Here is a 19620-nt window from a genome sequence, read left to right as displayed (position 1 = left end):
CTAAAGCAAGGCCCCCACACCTCCACTGTCAGGCCAAACAAAAGAAAAATGACTGGAAGAGAGTAGCATCAGGAAAGCAGAGATGACCAACAAACTAACTTTCCAAACCTCAGATGGAGATGTGAGCAGGGAATATGCACAGGGATGTGTCTAAGATTCTCAATACTAGGAGGTGACTGTCACCTGATTCGTGAGGGTCTCACCTTTTTGGGAAAATCCAACCTTGCAGAGGGTCTTTACACTCAGCCCCTGACTTCACCTGGCCCAGCTCCCCCATGACAGAAGGGAGGTCATATCACCCGATTCCCTGGAATCTATACTTAACTTCTACTCCCAACTTCTGCTTCTGATTTCCTGCAGGGACTGGGAGGAATCACGCTCTTATGTTCCCTTCATGAAGAGGCAATTTCTTGCCTCTTGCTAGATATTCTAGGACAAGATGTCTGATTATTCACATGTCAGTATTCTTTAGCAAAGTCAGAACAGTCTAGAATGTGGGAGTCATGCCTCCTCCAGTGGGCTGGAGGCTCTCTAAAAACAGGGGCAGCCAAGCATAAAGGTCCATACCTATAATCCCAGTGATTTGGGAGACTGAGGCAGGAGGATTGCAAGTTTGGGACCAGCCTCAGCAACTTAGCAAGATCCTCAGCAACTTGGTGAGAACATGTTCCAGAAAAGAAAGAAAGAGAGAAAGAAAGAAAGAAAGAAAGAAAGAAAGAAAGAGAGGGCNAAAAGAAAGAAAGAGAGAAAGAAAGAAAGAAAGAAAGAAAGAAAGAAAGAGAGGGCGGGCGGGCTGGGGATGTAGCTCAGTGGTAGAGTGCCCCTGGATTCAATCCCTAGTACAAAAACAAAATAAAAAGCATTCTCAAAGGCAGTTAATATCTTTCTCCCATCTTCCTCCTCAGTGCCTGACCCTGAGGTCTGCAAACAGAGATTAACAAAATAAAGGACCTATGAAGTAACCTGATAGGAGCAGGGGTTTTAGCATGGCCAAAGCTGCCGGGTGTCCCTGCACAATATGGTTTCCTGACAGGCTGATGCAGCTATTGCTCCATTGACAGCTCTTTAGAATCCATTCAGAGTTTTGGCCCTGCTGTAATCTCTGGATGATGAATATTTCCCCTAATGAATGGATGGGAATTGAATTAGGCTGGAATACCCGTGTGCTTAGACTCCAGGTGATTAAACTCCCATCTGTGCAAGGCCTGCCTGGGAATATCTTATTATATATAATTTTTTAAAGCAGGGGGAAATGATGTTGCTATTTGAGTTTTGCAAAAAGGAAGGAGGGCATGTGGAAATAAAATGTCTGTCCAGACTTTTTTGGGCAGAGTCCGTTTGCTTTTAATATGACCAGCCAGCACCCCCTCCATCCTAAGAGACCCCCACTTCCCAGTCAACTTATCTCATTACACTAGACTCAGGTTAAAGGTCCTCTGGGGTTCAGGTGCCTGCACCATTTCCCAGGAGCCCTGTCCATATTTCTTCTGAGTCCACATCTCTCTGCCTCCTATAAGGAGCATTGATTGGACAGAGTGTTGTTTGGGGGAAAGGCAAGAAAGGAAGATGGCATAAGAACAGAAGGCAGACCTGTGGATTCAATTTCTATCATGTTCAGCTTTAACTTTTCTTTTCTTCCTTCAAAATCACCCAGTCACCTTCAAAGGAAATCTCAGGGGCCTTTTGAGGGAGTCCATCTAGGGCAGGCATCCTTGGCTCTTAGTCAGGACCAAGGACAGCAGCCCTGGCCATTTCAAGGATCTCCTAACTTCCAGTTCCCCACCCAGACCTCTTCCTTCATTGCCAAACATATTCCCCATTCCCTAACACTCACTTTTCCCTTTTACTCCATACCTTCCTCTCCTGCTTCTCATTTCCTTGTTCCTAATCCCAGGAAAGAGCCTGGCTTCTAGTTGTTCATCACTAGGCACTAGGAATCCCTCAAGAAAAATTACTTAAGCATCTCAAAATGCACCACCTCATCCAGACTCTGTTAAAAGCCTTATTCATATGATCAGCTCTCACCTACACTATACAAGAACACACACATACTGAAAGCTGGTGCTGAGCAGGAAGGAAGGTCAGGGTGATTGTTTTTGAAAGACTGGACAGCTCTCCCCCTCTCCAGTGGGGCCTGGGATAGGCCCACCTGATTACTCCAAGCATGACTATAGCTCCGATTCTACAGTTCTCTCCTTCCCTCCCCTTACTTCCCACTCCTCCCCTCCCTTCCTTCCCCTCCTCTCCTCTCCTCTGTGTCTCTATGAAAAGTGGCAGCAGCTGCTGGAGAAGGCATACCCTTCAATGAGCATCAGCAATTGTAGTGACTGAGTGTCCCAGCCTTCTTTCCCGGTTAATCTAACTTGGGAAGAGTTGAGGTGTGTTCTGGCTCTGCTGCCCATGAAAGGCAGAGAATAAATAACAAGCCAGAGGCATAAACAGATGTGCAGATATATGCAGCTGGCGCTTCCCTGCCAAATTACCACGGACAGAATGCTGGCAGGAGGCCAGGATGCCTCCTTCTCTGTTTGGAGTTCGGCCACCAGGACCCATCCAAGCTCACCATCCATTTGGCAACCTTCGAGTGAGGGGAGGGGATGCCAGGGAAGGGAGTGGAGAGGCCACAGGCACCCTTGAGTTTAGTGAAGAGCTCCAGAGGCTTTTCCTAAAGACTGGGATGGATGGGGGTAATATGGTGGGGAGGGTTAGAAAGTTCCGATCAAACCCTCCCTGAATATTCCCTAGAGAGTCTCCCCAGGGCATGATTGGGAGGTGAGGGTCAATTTTTTGTTTGTTTTTTGTTGTTAGTTTTGGTTTTTTGTACTGGGGATTGAATGAAGGGGTGCTTTATCATTGAGCTACATTCCCAACCCTTTTTATTTTTATAAAAGGGGCCTAGCTAAATTGCTGAGACTGGCCTTAAACTCGTGATCCTCTTGCCTAAGCCTTGTGGGTTGATGGAATTACAGGCATGCACCATCACTCCTGGCTTTGAGGGTCCATTCTATACTACATGTCTCTGTGTTACCACCCTCCCTTTCACTCACAGAGTGGGTGTTCTTGGACCTTTGATCATATGTGGCACTGCTTAGAGTTGGCATGGGGCACAGTGGTTAAGCATCAGTTGAAAAAGAACCACTCAGAAACTGCCCAGAATGAAAGGCTGTCCCTAAAGACTCCAGCCCTGGAACAAGAGATGGGGAAGAAACTGGTTAGACACAAAGCAGACAAGGAGGGGGAGAAAGCATGAGTTGGAAGGAGTGTTGTTCAAGAAGGGGGCCTCTCTTTAAGGACACCTCAAATCTGAATTCAGAGAGACATTGAACTACCTCTAGGCCTCCTTCTGATACCAAGGAATCTTTTCTCTTTGTAAATTATGTGTTTGACTTTCTCATTCCAGCCTATTTCATGGTTGGGGTGGCATAAAACAATTTTTTCAGTGCCTATTATTGCTTCTCCTCCAGATAAGGTGATGCAGCCTCCTGACCCATTGGGATAGGGATACCTGCTCTGGTGAACCATGGCATCATGGGGGATCATGAATAGGCTCAATTCTATAGGCAATGGAGAGCAAGAGAATCATATGATAAGAGTAATGATCTTAAAAAGAAGAAGGAGGAGGAGGAGGAGGAGGAGGAGGAGGAGGAGAAGAAGACGACGACTGACAGACAGTGAAATGGAAATGGAAATAAAAGGGACGCCAAAAGAGGGGAGACTCATTAGGAGCCTGTTGTTACCATTAAAACTTTATGATGGATCCCTAAGCCATTCGATGGGAAAAGAACAGCAAGAAGAATAAAGTAAGAATTGGTGGAACTTGTTGATGGATCAAACAGGAATTAGAGAAGAAGAGGGATAGTGTGACTATACAATGCATTATCTTATCCAGTTTTGAGTGTGAACAGAGTCCTATCAGTAATTTTACCAGAACAAATGACATGAACTGGACATATCCTGGGCATATTTGGACACATAGGCACCTTGGTCATAGAGGACTTGAAGTATGGTGCTTAGGTGACAGCATTTATAGAGATGAGGCTGGCCAAAGCAAAGTGGCAGGATGCTTGTTTCCAAGCATTTATGTGCGCTTGCTTGGAAATATGTGTTTCAAACTTGAGAGGTTCAAGATATATATATCTTTGACCCACTAATGTTACTTTTAGAAATCTGAATCTCAGAAATATCAATTCTGTGGGAAATGACACATGCTTAAGGAGGCTCACCATAGCATTGTTTGCAACACTTGAAAACAAATAAAGTCTGTCAATAAGGAACTGGTTTAATCTCTTCTGGGGTGCCATGTGAAGTAGACCTACATGTATTATGAGAAATCCACATTACTGACCTGGAAAATACCTTTGATAATTTTAATTGAAAAGACAAAATTGTGAAATAATTGTATGACCTGACAAATCTATTTAGTAATTGTTTTTAAACCTATTCGTGTGTGTGTGTTGAATATTGTAAGAGGCTTAGAAGATACATTGAATTGTCAACAGTAGTGACTTACGAAGCATAGAGGACTGGAAGGAGGGAAGAAAGGCTCTTCTTCTCCACATGCTTCTGAATTATTTGAAACTAAAATTTTTATAAGCAGATTGCATTTTAAAGTAAAGGACAATAAAAAGGATTTTTTTTTTTTAAGACAGACTAAGGAGTTATCTTATTAAGGTGATGGGTGAAGGTCTGGGTGTGGGTGAAAGCAGAGATTGGGGCTGGAACTTGAGACTCATTCCCATAGTAGGGAAAGCCTGGAGAAGGTCAGACCAGGAAAAAAAACCAAAAAAACAGAAAAACAGAGAGGGTGGAAAGTCTAACCCTCAAAGCTGGGGGAGATGGAATCTCCACTCCACAAATGAGGCTGCTCCAGCCATTCCCTCCACACTTTGGAGCTCAGCTTTGTCCTGTGAGCCCTGATGTATCCTAGGGGACCCACAGTTGCTCCAAACTACAAGTTGACAAAGAAAAGCCCACCTCTATTCTCAGTGCCATAGCATCTCAGAAGACCAGCTCAATCCCAGGCAAGAAATTGCTCTGGGTGACCCAGCACTAATCTAGGGGGACCTACCCTAGGTAGTCCTGACTTCTTTCTGCTTCTCTCCCCCATGCTGTTAAAATTTCCAGCACTTCTCCAGATGAAAAGAATAATAGCCAGAAATTAATTTCATCTCCCAGAGAAAGACTATATGTATGTGTATGTGTGCATGTGTGCATGTGTGCGCGCGCGCGTGTGTGTGTGTGTGTGTGTTTGTGTGTTGGCTGGGGGATCATGGGACAGAAAGCAGCATGACTCACAGGGGCTCCTCCCCTGGGGAGATGGAATTTGACAGATGGGTGTAGGACTCATCGAGGTGACTTCCTGACAGGACTGTCAGCTCCTTTCACTTCTGGCTCTCAACAGTGAGTCCCCTGCAGCTGAGCAGAGATTTTTCATATGTCCTTTCTCTACATCTAAGGCTGGGTCTCTTTCCTTTTCCAATACTTTCCTTGCACATGGCAAGCCCTTTTCAGTGCTAACTTCTTGTCTTGGTGCTCCACTTTCCAGCTTTGCTAGGCTATTTTCTTCTTCTTTTAACAGAAAAGCATAGAGTCAGCTTTTCAGTTGGGAAACCCTGGTCCCTGGCTCCTTCTCAACCACAGCAAATTTTATAGATGATTGGGAGTCCAGGGATACATACGGTACATGGGGCAAGGAGACTCTGTGTGTCTGTGAGGGGGCGCGTGTGTGTGTGTGTGTGTGTGTGTGTGTGTGTGTGAGAGAGAGAGAGAGAGAGAGAGAGAGAGAGAGGGCGAGCACTTAAGCAGAAGCAGCTTTTGGTCTGTGTGTATGCTTGTTCGGTGAAAAGGGTTCAGAGTGTTGAGTAAAGGGGGCACAGCCAGCCCTAAACATAAAGTTCCCCAAGATTCAGATTACAAAACATCAGTGTTCATGGTGTCTAGAGTTTGTCTCTTTGGCAACTCCCACCAACACACACAATTGACAAATGAGAAACCTGAGGTCCAGAGAGGTTAAGTGACTTATCTTCCATCACATAACTAACTAGTAGCCTAACCAAGATTAGAACACAGGTATCCTGACTCATGGGCAAAGCTGTGTCCACAATTCTATCAGAGACCTTAGAAGAAAGGTCTATCTCACACACTCTAATGATGACAGATTTTACACCTTCTCCAATAGATGGAAAAGGCTAAAATCTCCTCAGGCTGCTCAAGTTTCTCTGTACCCTTCCACCCAGCCCCAGCAGTGAATACCCACCTCTGCTTACCACCATGGCTGCTTCTCTTCTGCAGAGGAGACTCCAGGCCCAGCTCCTTCCTGGGTAAAGTCCCTGCTCAGGAAACAGCCTGACTGGGAATACTTTATATCTGAGTTCCACTTCTTGGCTGGATGTTCCTAATCTGACCCTGAGTCCCATCTGCCTCATCCAAGGACCTAAGCTGAGACAGATTGGTTTTCTTATTCAAGCCCTGATTCCAGCTTATTTACTTTTTCAAAGTGTCTTCCCCTAGCAAATTCTGGAGTCCCATTTGATCACACTCCTTTGAAATTAAGAGTCACTTCCCCCTTCACTGATTGGGGGAAAAACTGGTCCTCACCACAAGTTCTAGTCATTTGCCATCAACATGGAAGACCAGCATGGTTCCTCCACCTCACCTGCACCAGCCCAACGCAGACTCTAGTCACCAGTGCCCTTGTGACTAGCTAATAACCCCGGAAGAGTCTCCCTCACCTCACACTGCCTGCCCCCTTCTGCCCGAGGCCTTCAGGAGAGACCAGAACTCCTTTGATAAGAGGGAAAGTGGCGATTTGGGGAGGGCACTTTCTCCCATCCTTCTAATCGCCTCTCCCATCTGCCGCCATTCCCCAGCAAGAGGTGGGAAAGGAGGGTGCGAAAAGAGGTTGGCAGAGCAATAAACAAGTCAGGGCCTTTCCTCCCTGCAGGCTGCTCTCCGCGCTTCCGCGCTTCTGTGCTCGACTCTCTCCCGCTCTCCATCCCTCGGCTCCCTCCCTCGCTCCTCGCCCGCAGACCGGCTGCATCCTGGCCCGGCAGCGGCGTTGGGGGCTAAGGCGGGAGAGGTTAATTATTGCTCCCCCGCCCCCCACGCCCCCCCACAAGATGTATCTGACTGTCAGAAGGGGTGACAGATGAAGACAAAGTACAGGTACAGCTCCCGCGAACCGGCCCTCGACGTACCAGCCGGGTGGGGGTAGAAGGCGCTACCGAAGTTTTAACCCCTCCGCCACCAGCGCACGGCAGGCGCGCGGGGGCTGCCGGGGAGGCGGAGAGATGGAACTTAAACCCCGGAGAGGGCGGACTGAGCCCGGGAAACCTGTGGGCCTCCTCGGGCCCTGCTTCACTGACCCGGGTGGAGGGCGGTGGGAGGCTGCAAAACCCAGGCGGAAGCATCCTTCCGAGGGGCTGCAGGGGCAGAGAAAGGGACTCCGGATGTAGCTTAGGTAGATTTGGAGCCAAGAAACCCCAGTGAGAAGGAGACCCACCTTCTCCAGGAGGACGCTTCCCCACACAAGTCTATCCCAGGATCCTTGGCAGGGTGTGCTTGTGTATTTAAGGAGAAGAGTCTGTGAGAGTGCACCTGTGTGTGTTTGTAACTTAATAGACTTGAAAGTGTGTGTATGTGTGTGTATTTAAACACATTCACCAGTGCTTGGTTGGAAGTGTGTGGCTGAGTGTTGTATATGTGAGAGAGAAAACCTTTGCCTGTGAGGACGGCTGTGACCAACAAGGGTGTCTTTAGGAGAACATGGATGAGGGTTTGCAAGTCCTGAGGTGTCTGTGTTTGGGCCAAAATAGGCATCTTTCGGTGAGCACAAAATTTGTGCCAATGTATGTGTGTGTGTGTGTGGGGGGGATTGTGGGTGTTGATACCGGTATGAATATAAGTATGGTTGTGTGTATGTGTGCGTGTGCATATTGCAGCACACATGTACATTTGTGTGTGCATTCTGCTGTCAGTACCAGTGTGGGGCTGCAGCCTCTCACTGACGTCTTCCCCTTCCCTGCCCTCCTCTCTCCATAAGCAAACGAGGTGAAATAATTACTTTTCCATTTAAATGCCCATGTTCAAGCCAGAATGAAAACAAAGTGATTTAATAAAATTGTCTTTAAAAGGGAAAAGAGGAAAATAAACGTCTTCTCTGCTCCCTTCCCTGGCGTTCAGGGAGGCCCCAAACCCTTCAGAGTTAATTAAAACAGGAACTAAAATCACAGAATCACTAACCAACCCTTTTCCCATCTCTGCCTTAGAGGTAAGGCAACCCCTAAACCCCTGTGTCAGGCTGGCCTCTTGAGGGTTCCCCTGTCCCAAGTCTCCACTTCTCCCCTCTCTTATTCCTAGTGGGCACTCTAGCTTCCTATAGCCACATCTGAAGGAGAGGTCTTCTACTCCTTCCCTCTTACTCAAGACTTATCAAAGGCTCATCTGGTTATTTGAAGCCCTTGATGGACACTGGTCCCCATCAGAAGCTTCCGGCCTTGTCTTCTCCCAGGACACAGCCAGCCCTCAGCCCCTGCTACCCCTCCCCATGGATCCCAGGAGCCCCCAGCTGCTCTGAGCTTTATCTGTCTTCACTGACCCCTGGCCCAGTCCTCAGCTCCAGCTCAGCACAGTTCCGGCTGCTTCCGCCCAGTCTGTATCTGTTCCCCATCAGAGGCCCCATTGGAGCTCTAGCCCTTCAGCAGCCCAGATAAAAGAGATGGATGGAGGTGAGTTTGGGGGATGCCCCTCCCTGTAAGCCTGAGCTAGAGCCCTGCTTTCTGACAGAAGCTCCCTGTGGATGGATGGGGGTGGGGGTAAAGACTGCCAAACTCTCTGGAAGCCCAGTCCCTATCATCCTGCCTCAGTCCTTCTCCTCTTCCTAAGGCCCCCTCTGGGCATGCACCAAAGCTGAGTCACCTTGTTCTACAACACTCAAACATCAGCAGGAAGCTCTATACTGGGCATCTTGCCCCTCTCCATGAAAATCTGCCTAGAAATAATCATAGAAAATTTGACCATTTGTTGAACGCTTATTGTGTTCCAGATGCATTACTTCTTGCATCTGGAGTATGTTACAAGTATGTTCCCTATGGAGTAAATGTTATTATCTTGCAGAGGGGGACACAAAAGAAGGGAGGTTAAGAAACTGGCCCAAGATATGAACTTAAAAAGCAGTAGAACTGAGACTTAAACTTTTTGTCAAAAATCCTGCTGCAAAACATATTGCAAAACCTTGGGTCCCCTTGCCAGCTTATCCTTGACCTCAGAGCCCCCAGTTTTGCTCCCAAAGACCCATTATTACCTTCAGAGGCCACTGTCCCCAGAGACTCCTACTATTACCCCCAGAATTTAACCCTTCCAATACTAGTCCACCCAGCAAAACTGGGGCAGGGGGTTGCTGGTGAAGCCAGTTAGGACCTGGGTCAAGAACCCAGGGGAACTGTAGGACCTTCCATCCAGCTTCAGTTATTCCAGATGAAGATCAGGTGGGAGACAGGAAGCCATTGTCTCTAGAGTCCCCAGCCCTCATTCCAGGAGACTCCAGCTCTTTCCTCAGGCCTGTGCCATTTTGCTTAGAGACCCCATTTTTTTTCTCCCAAGGGATCCAGGCCTCATGTTAGTCCCTCAAGTCCATCCTGCCTCCTAAGGCTCCACCCAGGGGATGGGATGAGACTTGACCATCAGCTAACACTTATCACTAAAACAGGACATTTGAAAGTGTTCACTATGTCCACAGATGCTTTGGTTGCCTGGATGGCAGAGAAAGTGTCAAAAATAAATCCAGGCCAGGTTCCAGCCTGTGTCTTCCACTTATCCTGACCAGTAAGGACACAGCCCTGGCAACTAAGATCTCAACGCTAGGAAGAAAAGAGGGACTGATGGGAGGGAAAGAGGCAACGAGGGGACAAAAATAGGGGGGAGAATATCCCTGGTTTTAGGAAGAAGTGGTCCAGCAAGAGATGGTGAGAAGGAAGGAAGATAGGTATGAGGTATCACCACAGACCAAGAATTAGGATGGCACTGGAAACATTCAGGTATCAACAGCATCTAGAAAACATCTAGCAGAGGAGGGAATGAGGAAAAAATGATTGTGAAGCACTCTCCCCAATTCAGCCCTGGGAGTGTGTGCTGGGAGTGGAGATCATGACCTTTTCCAGGTCATGCTCCACCCTTGAGCCCAAACTGGGAACTGCAATGGCTGCTGGGCAGACAATGACCCAGGTAGCTGGGACAAGGCTTCATAGGACACTGATGTTGTGAGCCTGCTCTACCTCACCCACCAGTGAGTCAGCTAAGCAAAGCCAAGCCTTGAAACTTAAGCTTTTCTCTTCTATTCCCAGCATATCTGCGATGCAGCTTGAGCAGAAAGCTAGAGATGTTAGGGGCCTCAACATGGGGAAAGTAGGGGGTCAGAGAAAGGGAGAGTGGCTTGTCTGAGCTGTCATCCAGGCTCCACCCAAGATTGGTGTATCTCTGCCACCAGAGCCTGTCTTTCCTCCCCCAATCCAACTCAATCTTCAGTCATGACCTCATTACTCCTCTCAGGCATCTTCTCAACCCCACTATCCCATTCTTCCCAAATGTCTTCAAACCATCCCCCATTATCCACAGCTGATTCACACTATCTCCCAGACCTGATCTCTGAGTAGCCCCCAACACTGCTCTCAGAGCCTGTTCCTACTCTCAGCCTCCTAGACTGCATTTACATCCATCCCTAGCCTATCATCCTTCCTCCAAGGGTGCTCTGCCTTGAGCAGAGGTGAGATTTGATCTGTATTAATTTTCATTACCATAAGTGACTTCTATAGCTATTCCTTGTTTAGAAAGAATTTAGTCATCCAGAGAGCTGAGGAAACAGCCAAAATAAATCCTAGGAAGACATAAGCTTATCTCCATCCTCCTTCCCTCTGCCCTTATCTGTCTGCACACTCATAAAAGAGTTCTAGGTGATAGGACCTACACTTTTGAGTTAAAAACCAGGAATCTTGGGCTGGGGTTGTAGCTCAGCGGTACAGCACTTGCCTAGCACTTGTGAGGCCCTGGGTTCGATCCTCAGCACCACATAAAAATAAATAAATAAATAAATAAATAAATAAAGATACTGTGTCCAACTACAACTGAAAAATAAATAATAGAGGAAAAAAACACAGGAATCTCCAGGCCAACCCAGAGTTTAAGCTCATCTGCCCCTCATACATACACAGGTGGACATTGTTACATATGCATGTGCCCATAAACCTGCAAATATATCCATATATAATTAATTAAAGTGCACATATATTCATAAACACAACTGGAATGTGTGCTCCATGATGTAGGGACAATTTTCTCCCCATGGTGTAGCCCTGACCCTACAACAGTGCTAGTACATAAATGTTTGTAGAAAGACTGACACATATGGAACATATACTTGTAAATAAATGTATATACAAATACATATAATAACATATACAAGCTGGTAGTGATGGTGCATGCCTGTTATCCCCAGCTACTTGGGAAGTTGAGGCAGGAGAATCACAAGTTTGAAGCTAGCCTCAGTGATTTAGCAAGACCCCCATCTCAAAATAAAAATTAAAAAAGTATTAGGACTGGGTGCAGTGGTGCACATCTATAATCCCAGTGACCTGGCAGCTGAGACAGAAGGATTGCAAGTTCAAAGACAGCCTCAGCAATGGTGAAGTGCTAAGCAACTCCCTAACACCCTATCTTTAAATAAAATACAAAATGAGGCTGGGGATGTGGCTCGGTGGTTTGAGTTTCCCTGAGTTCAATCTGCAGTATAAAAATAAACAAATAAATAAATAATATTAGGGTTGGGGATATAGATCAGTTGGTACAGTGCTTGCCTTGAATGCACAAGGCCCTGGGTTCAATCCCCAGCACCACAAAAAAGAGGGGGTTGGGTATGTAGCTCACTGGAAGAGCACCCCTGGGTTCCATCTAGTATTGCCAAAAAAAAAAAAAAAAGCATTAATATATACAATGTTTATGTTGACACATCATAAATACACCTATGTGGGGCTGGGATGTGGCTCAAGCGGTAGCGCGCTTGCCTGGCATGCGTGCGGCCCGGGTTCGATCCTCAGCACCACATACAAAGATGTTGTGTCCGCCGATATCTAAAAAATAAATATTAAAAAAAATTCTTAAAAAAAAAATAAATACACCTATGTGATATCTGCATACTTATATATGCATTTAGATAATCCACATACATAACATATTGTGATATACCTACATAATTTATACAGTTTACATAATGTACATATAAAAACACATATGCAGACAACCACTATAAACATAATAATTTATAGTTTAAACAGGTAAATGTAGACATCACATATATACTACATATGTGTCCACACTAAATGAAGACATATAGTAGCACCTTTTTACACAGATGCTTCCAAACAAATAAAAATTGTCTCAAGGACCCTGACCGGGGCCTGAAGGACACTACCAGAAATATCCACCAGATGGCACTTTTTCCCTACTTCCTATACTCCCAAGTGTTGCCAGAGATGTCGCTTTTTTCCTCCAAGATACAAAATATGCAAAGTCAGATGTAACTTAAGCTCCCCCTCCACCACCAGCAGCCTTATAAGTGCGACCTCAGTCCCAAAAATCTGCAATTCTGGCCTCTCCAAAGTCAGGCTCCTCCTCTTGGGACTCCAGACTTCCTTCCAAGATGTCTACTCCCCGTTGGGGCTCTAGTTCTGCCCAATCCTCAATTTGAATCTGTCACCAGCAAGCCAAGGATGGAGCTAAGCCCAAACACCTTCATTTCAGACCAGGACAGCTGAGGATTCTTAGAGTCTGCAGTAGGAAGCAGCCAGAGCAGTGGCCCCATTCCCCGATGGTCCAAGGACAGAACCAGAGTCAGGGTCATTTGCAAAAACGTGTCATTTTCATACTTGTACATATAGCCCCTTTTGGCTTACTCCTCATAGCCTGCCTTAGATGAGGGAGAGTTGGACACCTAGCCCAAAAAAGCCAAAAGCAGGGAGGCCAGAGACAGGACTAGTTGCTATTAACCCTGCCTGCTCCTTTCAGGTCTTGATTCCCATCTCTGGGTGGATGCTGAAAGGAAGATGTTAGCTTTATCTGAAGCAAACTACTTAAAATCTTGTATGTGGGGCAAGTACAGCCCCTCCCGCCTCCAGTCTTGGGCTACTCTAGGAGAGTGCACTCTCCTGGAACCTCAACATCTAGGTGTGAGCAACCTAGGAAGGAAAATGCAAGAAGGCTTGGAAACCCATGGGGAGGCGAAGCCGGGAGTTCCCGCAGTCGCTCAGCTTCCCCCGTCCTCCTCCCCTCTCCTCCCCTGGGAGCCCCGGGAAATTATTTATTAAAACACCACCCGCTCTCTCATTTATTTGCGGTGAATAATCCTCGGCATCTCAGCGCGTTTATTAAACCTTTACCGTCCCTGCGCCCGCATTACTTTAATAATAAATCGCGTGTCACTTTCCAGACGTTATTAAAGGCCATCCGCTGCAGCAGAGGCGGGGTGCGGGGAAGATGGAGGCGGTGCACACCAGGGGTTCCTCCCATTCAAGGCTGCGGGGCACCAGCCAGCAGGGTGGCAGAGGGGGAAACCGAGGCTACAAGGAGGCTACTCCTGAAACCTACAAACTCTGCAAACGCTATTGAGGAATACAGAATCCCCAGGTCCCGCGTGACCATCTTGGGTCAGGTGGGGCTCTCGGCTAGGAGTCTCAGCTCTGCAGGTGGACGCTGTCCGACCCCTGGGCCTTCAGGGGGCGCCTTGAGTCCAGCTGGACGAAGAACAGCCTAGAAGGGGATTCCCTGGCTGGCTCAGGGACCCAGACACATGTCCCCTCTTACAGTGAGGAGCCGACCTTCCTCTGGTCCCCACATAGAATGAGCGCTTTCCCCCCACCCCTCACAACCGGACTCCTGCTTTATGGTTGCCTCGGAATTCGCCCCAAGTACCCAGCCCCTCCCCTACCCGGTGTGGTCCTGAGCGACTCCAGGAGCTGTCGGGCTCCAGCAAAGATTCAGAAATAAAAACCATTTTCCAACTTGGGGGCCCACAACAAGGCGGAGGCAGAAGAAAGAGTAGAGTGTAGATGTGGAGAGGTAGCCAAGCCCTGGGGCTGGGGTTTTGGATCAAGCCTCTCCCTAGAGACTCCCTGCTCCCTGCGATGGGCCCCAGAGACGCTAAGCCAAAAGTGGTCCCTCCCGTTGTGGCGCCGGCTAGGGCGGAGCCGGAAGCTTAGGAGGCCCTCCCCATCCACACACACAAAGCATCTTGTCTTGCTGAGTTAAGCTTCCATTCCCTACTTCAATCATTCAATAACTTCCCCAGTGTCCCTGGGGTAGGTAAGGAGAATGTGAGCAAGAGATTTGGGAAGTCAGAGTGCGGTTCTGTGACAGAATTGAAGTCAGATAGGTTGTAATTGGGGCAGTTAGAAATAGGCTTACCATGGCTCTGAGTTCAGCAGTAAAATGGATAGATTCCTGTGGAAGCTGGTGGCCCAACTTCTCCTCTCCTCTATCTAGTTTATGCTTTCATATTGGGGTCCCACCCACATAGACCTGGTTCCCCACTCTGCCAGAGAGGAAACCAGAGTAAGATGAACAGAAGGACAAGTAACCTATTTCTACACCAGCCCCAATGAAGGGATATCCTCCCACTAACCAGAAGCTTCAGGTTCCTTCCCTAGAGGACAGGGTAGGCCAGAGCTCAAGCTTTCTCTCATCTGGCAGGCATGTGCTTAGAGAGCAGGATACACAGAGCTCTGGAAGCCAGAGTCCCATTAGCATGAAAGGCCTCCCAGGGGTCTTCAAGTGCACATCTGCAAAAACTGTCTGTAGCTGTGTACTTTGGTTTATAAATCTTTTTTGTTGCCTATTGTGCCTAATTCTGTGCTAGGTAGGCTTTGTCCACAACAGAATGATTCAAGATTTGGAGCTGGCCCTACCCCTTTTATTGCACTGAACTAAACCATGTTCAGTGTGCTCTCTTGTACAACAGATGGTGAACAACAAAAAAGAACTACAGTTAATATCTGGGTGAGAGGGAAAACTTCTGGAATATGAGGGTTTTGTTTTGTTTTGGTACCAGGGATTGAACCCAGGGGTACTTAACCACTGAGTCAGGGCCTTGCTAAGTTGCTAAGGCTGTCTTTGAACTTGTGATCCTTCTGCTCAGATTCCCTATTGACTGGGATTATAGGTATGCACCACCATGCCTGGATGGAATATGAGTTTTGAGGAAGAATAAACTGAGGCTAGGCAAAGGTTGGGAACACGGAAAACAACTGCAGGAACCAGGGTCTGTGGGAAAAGGCAGTTAGGAGAAACTGGCTAAGCAGGGAAGGAGGGAAGTCTGGTGGAAAGAGGATTCTGGTGTCTGCAGTTATTTCATGTATGCTCTCTGCTCGCTCGCCCTTTTCAGGTCTCTTCCAGGTCTTCTCAAGCAGGGATGAATACTATACCCACTCATCCACCCCCATGGGCCAGAGCTCTGGACCTAGTAGTAATCCTCATTCTCTTCACTCTCAGCCACCTCTGGAGCCAAGTTCAGTGATCGAAGCTGGGGAATGCCTGTAGAGTTCAGCTGATCTGCAAACACACATGTGGACAAAAGAGAGAGAACAGGGGAGAGGCTGCTGATGCACACAGATCAGTCTATGGGAAGACCATGCTTGTGTGCACCCACATAAACATACACATGTGGATTGTTACACACATGTGGATTGTTATACACATTTGAGGGTCCTAATCCAACACCATTCAACCATCAGAGCTCAGCCTCCCACAGCCACCCGCGCCCCCCTACCTGGTGTGAGCACTGTCAGGGTAGCAGGAGCCTCAACCTCACCCAGGGCATTTCGGGCAAGGCAGCGGTAGGTACCCTCATCACTGGGACGCACAGCTTGGATCTGCAGCCAGCTGGTCACTTCAAATCTCTGCGGTCCACCCCTAAACTACAGCCAGAGGCAAAGTCAGCAAGGTCAGTCTAGAGAGGTCTAGGATGCTTGAGGGAAACCTCTGCTCCCTGCCCCTACCTGTACAGAGATGTGGGGGTCATCGCCTGGCAGCTGGATGTCCAAGCCGTCCTTCCTCCATTCAATGGAGGCCATGGGGTAGGCAAACACCTCACAGCCAAAGATAACATCCTGCCCCGTCACATTCCAAATGTCATATGGCTGCAACATGATCTGAGGCTCTAGGGGGTGAAGGTGGGAGGCCTGAGAACAGGATGGTGTATCTTGCCCACAATTCTTGTGGACATGTATTTTAAGGAACACAATATATGCTGAACTAAATACACATCCACAAATAAAACATGGCATGTATACACAGATACATACAAATGTAGATACAGGTACATATGAGGGTGCAAATGCAGAATAAAGATGGACATGCACACATGTACACACAGAGCACTGTACAGACAAATTGCACAAACAAGTACACAGACCTACATCTTAGCTTTCAGGCACTCAGTCCAGGACTACTCCCTGGTCCTCATTGCACTCTGCTGGGCCCCTTTCCTGCTGTGCTTGTAACTAATACCACCCTCTCCCCTTCCCTCTCTTGTAACCAGTCCCTTCTCAAAGGCCTGAAGAGCAACCCTCCCTCCACCCCAGCCTTGGCTGGGAAGGGGGACTAAAGGGGGAAGAGGACCAGCGGGGAACCTGGGCTAATGTGGAAGAACCTGAAACCAAGCAGCCTCCAGGAGGCTGAGGAAATTGTTGGGACCTCCCCACTATTGTGTTTGTTTTGCCAGCAGCCCAGCCAAGCCAGAACCAGTAGTGGCTCAGGAAGCGAAAGTTGCTGAAGCCGCCAAAGAAAACTAAAAGCTTGAATGGCCCCAGTCCCCAGGGTGACTAGAGGGAAAGCTGAGAAATGATTCCCCACCCCCTCTTCATTAATCCCTATTCGCAGAAGAAAGGAAAGAGGCAGGGAGTTTGGTTAACAGAGTGCTTTAAGATTCTTCCCAAAGAAATCCCGGTACTCCGCACCCACCCCCTCAAAAAACAAAACAACAACAACAAAAATAAGAACAAAGAAACACTGATCGCATCTCTGTTTAGCTGTCTAAGCTCCAGAGGCCTAGGAAAAGTCTGGGGGTCTTTTTAATTTTGAACCAGTTATTGGCTACGTGCTTCCTCCCTCCCTGCCGGTTGGGTCTGAGGATTTCAGGCAGCTCAGTACGCAAAGCTGCCAACAAAGCTCAGGACCCGCACCTTAAGGCAACCGCCTAGAGCCCTGTTGCCAGAGCAGGGTCTAACACTAGACTGAAGGCCTCCTGGGCCTCATCTTTTTCTCCCCACCGGCCAGAGACCAATGCCATCGGGGCTCGGGAAGCAGTGCCTGGAGGAATTCCCAATCCCAGGGATAGGGTCCTGGGCCGTGCGTACCGGCTTCGCAGGGCCCTGGATGCGCCACAGTGAGGTTAGTGTCGGGCCGAGCGCGGGCTGCCTCCTGCAGGCGGCAGATCTGGGCGTAGGTACGGCCGTCGGAACCGCAGAGCGGGCGTTGCGAGCGACAGGCACAGAGCGGCTCCGGCACCTCTCCGTGGCTCAGGTCGCCGCCTGTGTCCAGCCGGCACTCAAGCTGTTCGCCGCAGCGCCCATAGAAATGAGCACTGGGGTCCAGGTCGCAGAGCTGGCCCTCGAGGTTGGCGCATTCCCAACAGCAGCCGCACGCGTCGTGCACCCTGCCCGCCAGGCAGCCCCGAGGCGTGACGCATTCTTCTAGCCGGCAGGGAGCGCAGCCTTCGCCCTCCGCTAGCAACCGCAGCCAGCCGCGCCGCAGGTAATCCGGGCCTGGGGACGGCCTTGCGCTGATCGGTGGTGGCATCCACCCCACCAGCAGTAGCAGTAGAAGGGGCAGCGCCAAGGCAACTGCAGCATGCTTAGCTGGAAGCCCTGTGAGCACTCGGGGCATCAGAGCGTTGGTGGCACCCTGCTAGAGAGGGAAGCCAGGTCAAGAAGTTGGAAACAATGCCTATGCATACAGACTAGCCTCACTGTTCCTTATACCAAAGCTTGATCCTAGCAATACCCTCTCCCCTGCTATCTTGGAGTTCCCTAACAGATGTCTAATAATCTCTAGCGGTTATCCAGTTATGCCGATCGGGTTGCTCTTGGGGCCTGGGGAATCAGGAAAGGAGAGATGATGGGAGATAAAAGGGCTCACATGCGCGCACACACCCACAAACACCACCAGCACCACTTCCATACACCACCCAACTCTGCAGCTCCTTATTCCAGAAATGGATGAAAACGGCCAGCTCCAGATGTAAGAAGCTATTAAAGGGGTTGGGAAGGGGAGGGATGCCCCTCGCGTGTGGCCAGGGGCTAAGGACTCACCTATTGTCCCGGACTAGGCCCTTAGGAGCAGCTTGGTGAATCCAGTCCGAAAGAGCAGGAGGTGGAAACAGTAGAGGTGCACAGTCGGCTGGGCCCACCTGCCACCTCTGCTCCCGCCAGAAGCCTGAAGATTTCCGAGAGCCCAAGGGCTTGGATTCGAAAAGCAGCTCCTCCACCCCTTTTCCCCGCCCCTCGACGTCGCGTACCCTCCTTCCCCCTAATTCTGAAGCTGCCAATTTTATGCAGCCGCACGGGACCGTCCCGGGCCATTTCTTTCCAACCTGGTCCAAAGCCACAAAGAGAGAGCAGAAGAGCCGTAACTAGACACCGAAGCTGGGAAAGAAGGAGGAGTGTGAGAGCTGGAGACTGGCAGTGGGGGTAGAAGGATGGATGGGAAGTTCAAAGTTTGGCTTAACGTCTTGGTCCTGTCCCATCTGAGTTTACAGTCCCAGGGGGTGGTTAGAGCAGCTGCTCTGGTGCCAAGGCATTTCACGTCGATGTCTGGGTGCACCTAGAAGGCAGGGTAAGCCAACATCGTCTCCCCGCAGCTCTGGGCTGGCTTTCCCCGGAGGTGGTAGTAGCCTTGTCCACCCAGTTTCTGCACTCAGGCACGGACCGCTCTTGGCGTTTACTTCTGACTGCCTACAACTGGCCTCCTCCCTACCCACTTCCGGCAGGTGCTTCAGTCCTTGGATGAGAGGGGTGATTAGAGGTCCGAGCTAACTAGCTGCTGCGGGGAGAGGCGGGCTGGGCGCCTCCCCAGCGGGTGTAGCACCCAGTCCGGATTACGGGTTATCGTTGCGAGACTGGCAGGGCCACAGGCACTGAGTCTCGCGGCCGCCACCAGCGCCACCGTGGCACTTTGGGCTGGGGGCGGGGAAGAGAGCACCCTTGGAAGCCCGCCCACCCCACGCAGGTCAGCCAGACCCCGCCCCTGCCTACCCCGAGAGGCTTTCTGAAGCCTCGCGGCAGTTAAGTTTATAGGAGCGGAAATCGCGGTTTGCTGCCAGGGAAGGGGCGTCATCTAGTCAGGATCAGCCCCGCAGGCCAGCCTTTGCCTCACAGCAGCGGGGGTCCACCCAGCGGATCTGCCGCGCATGCGCTGTGCGCCCCGGAGTGAGCCTTGGAGGAGACCCAAGTTCTCTGCCTTGAGAGATCATCTGAACTCGACCATGCCTTTCTCTTAGGGGGCTCCCAAGCTGTGCAAACGGCACTCCCGACCACAGATATTCTGACGAGATGTAATACCGAGAAGTACACCGCCAGCAGG

At 49.3% G+C, this 19620-nt stretch overlaps 1 protein-coding gene across 4 annotated transcripts; it reads right to left on the bottom strand.

Moving 5' to 3' along the window:
• Positions 1-14931: 14931 nt before the first annotated feature.
• On the bottom strand, positions 14932-19572 carry Kazald1 (Kazal type serine peptidase inhibitor domain 1). Of its 4 annotated transcripts, none has more exons than XM_015494677.2 (6): positions 19293-19572; positions 18351-18861; positions 17397-17946; positions 16038-16198; positions 15809-15956; positions 14932-15591 (listed from the first exon to the last, which is right to left on the bottom strand). In XM_015494677.2, the coding sequence occupies exons 3-6, from the start codon at positions 17923-17925 to the stop codon at positions 15500-15502; spliced, it is 930 nt and encodes a 309-aa protein (XP_015350163.1). In that variant the 5' UTR covers positions 17926-17946; positions 18351-18861; positions 19293-19572; the 3' UTR covers positions 14932-15499. The 4 variants fall into 4 exon arrangements, with proteins under 4 accessions (XP_015350163.1, XP_015350166.1, XP_015350165.1 ...); XM_015494680.2 differs by having other exon boundaries at positions 18351-18474; XM_015494679.2 differs by lacking the exon at positions 19293-19572 and having other exon boundaries at positions 18351-18474; positions 18632-19261.
• Positions 19573-19620: the final 48 nt, after the last annotated feature.

The sequence above is a fragment of the Marmota marmota genome, unplaced genomic scaffold, assembly GCF_001458135.2.
Source record: "Marmota marmota marmota unplaced genomic scaffold, marMar, whole genome shotgun sequence".
In the NCBI taxonomy this organism is placed as follows: Eukaryota; Metazoa; Chordata; class Mammalia; order Rodentia; family Sciuridae; genus Marmota; species Marmota marmota.
Note: the sequence above shows the minus strand (reverse complement) of the source record. Positions and strands in the feature narration are given on the sequence as shown.

Bases quoted from the DNA above. Each gene is read 5' to 3' on its own strand.
- Kazald1 (XM_015494677.2), bottom strand. From the start codon at position 17,925: ATGCCCCGAGTGCTCACAGGGCTTCCAGCTAAGCATGCTGCAGTTGCC. The intron at 16,199-17,396 runs GTACGCACGGCC...TTCACCCCCTAG, and splicing joins TCCAGGGCCCTGCGAAGCCG to AGCCTCAGATCATGTTGCAG. The intron at 15,592-15,808 runs GTAGGGGGGCGC...GTGTGTTTGCAG, and splicing joins CCTGACAGTGCTCACACCAG to ATCAGCTGAACTCTACAGGC.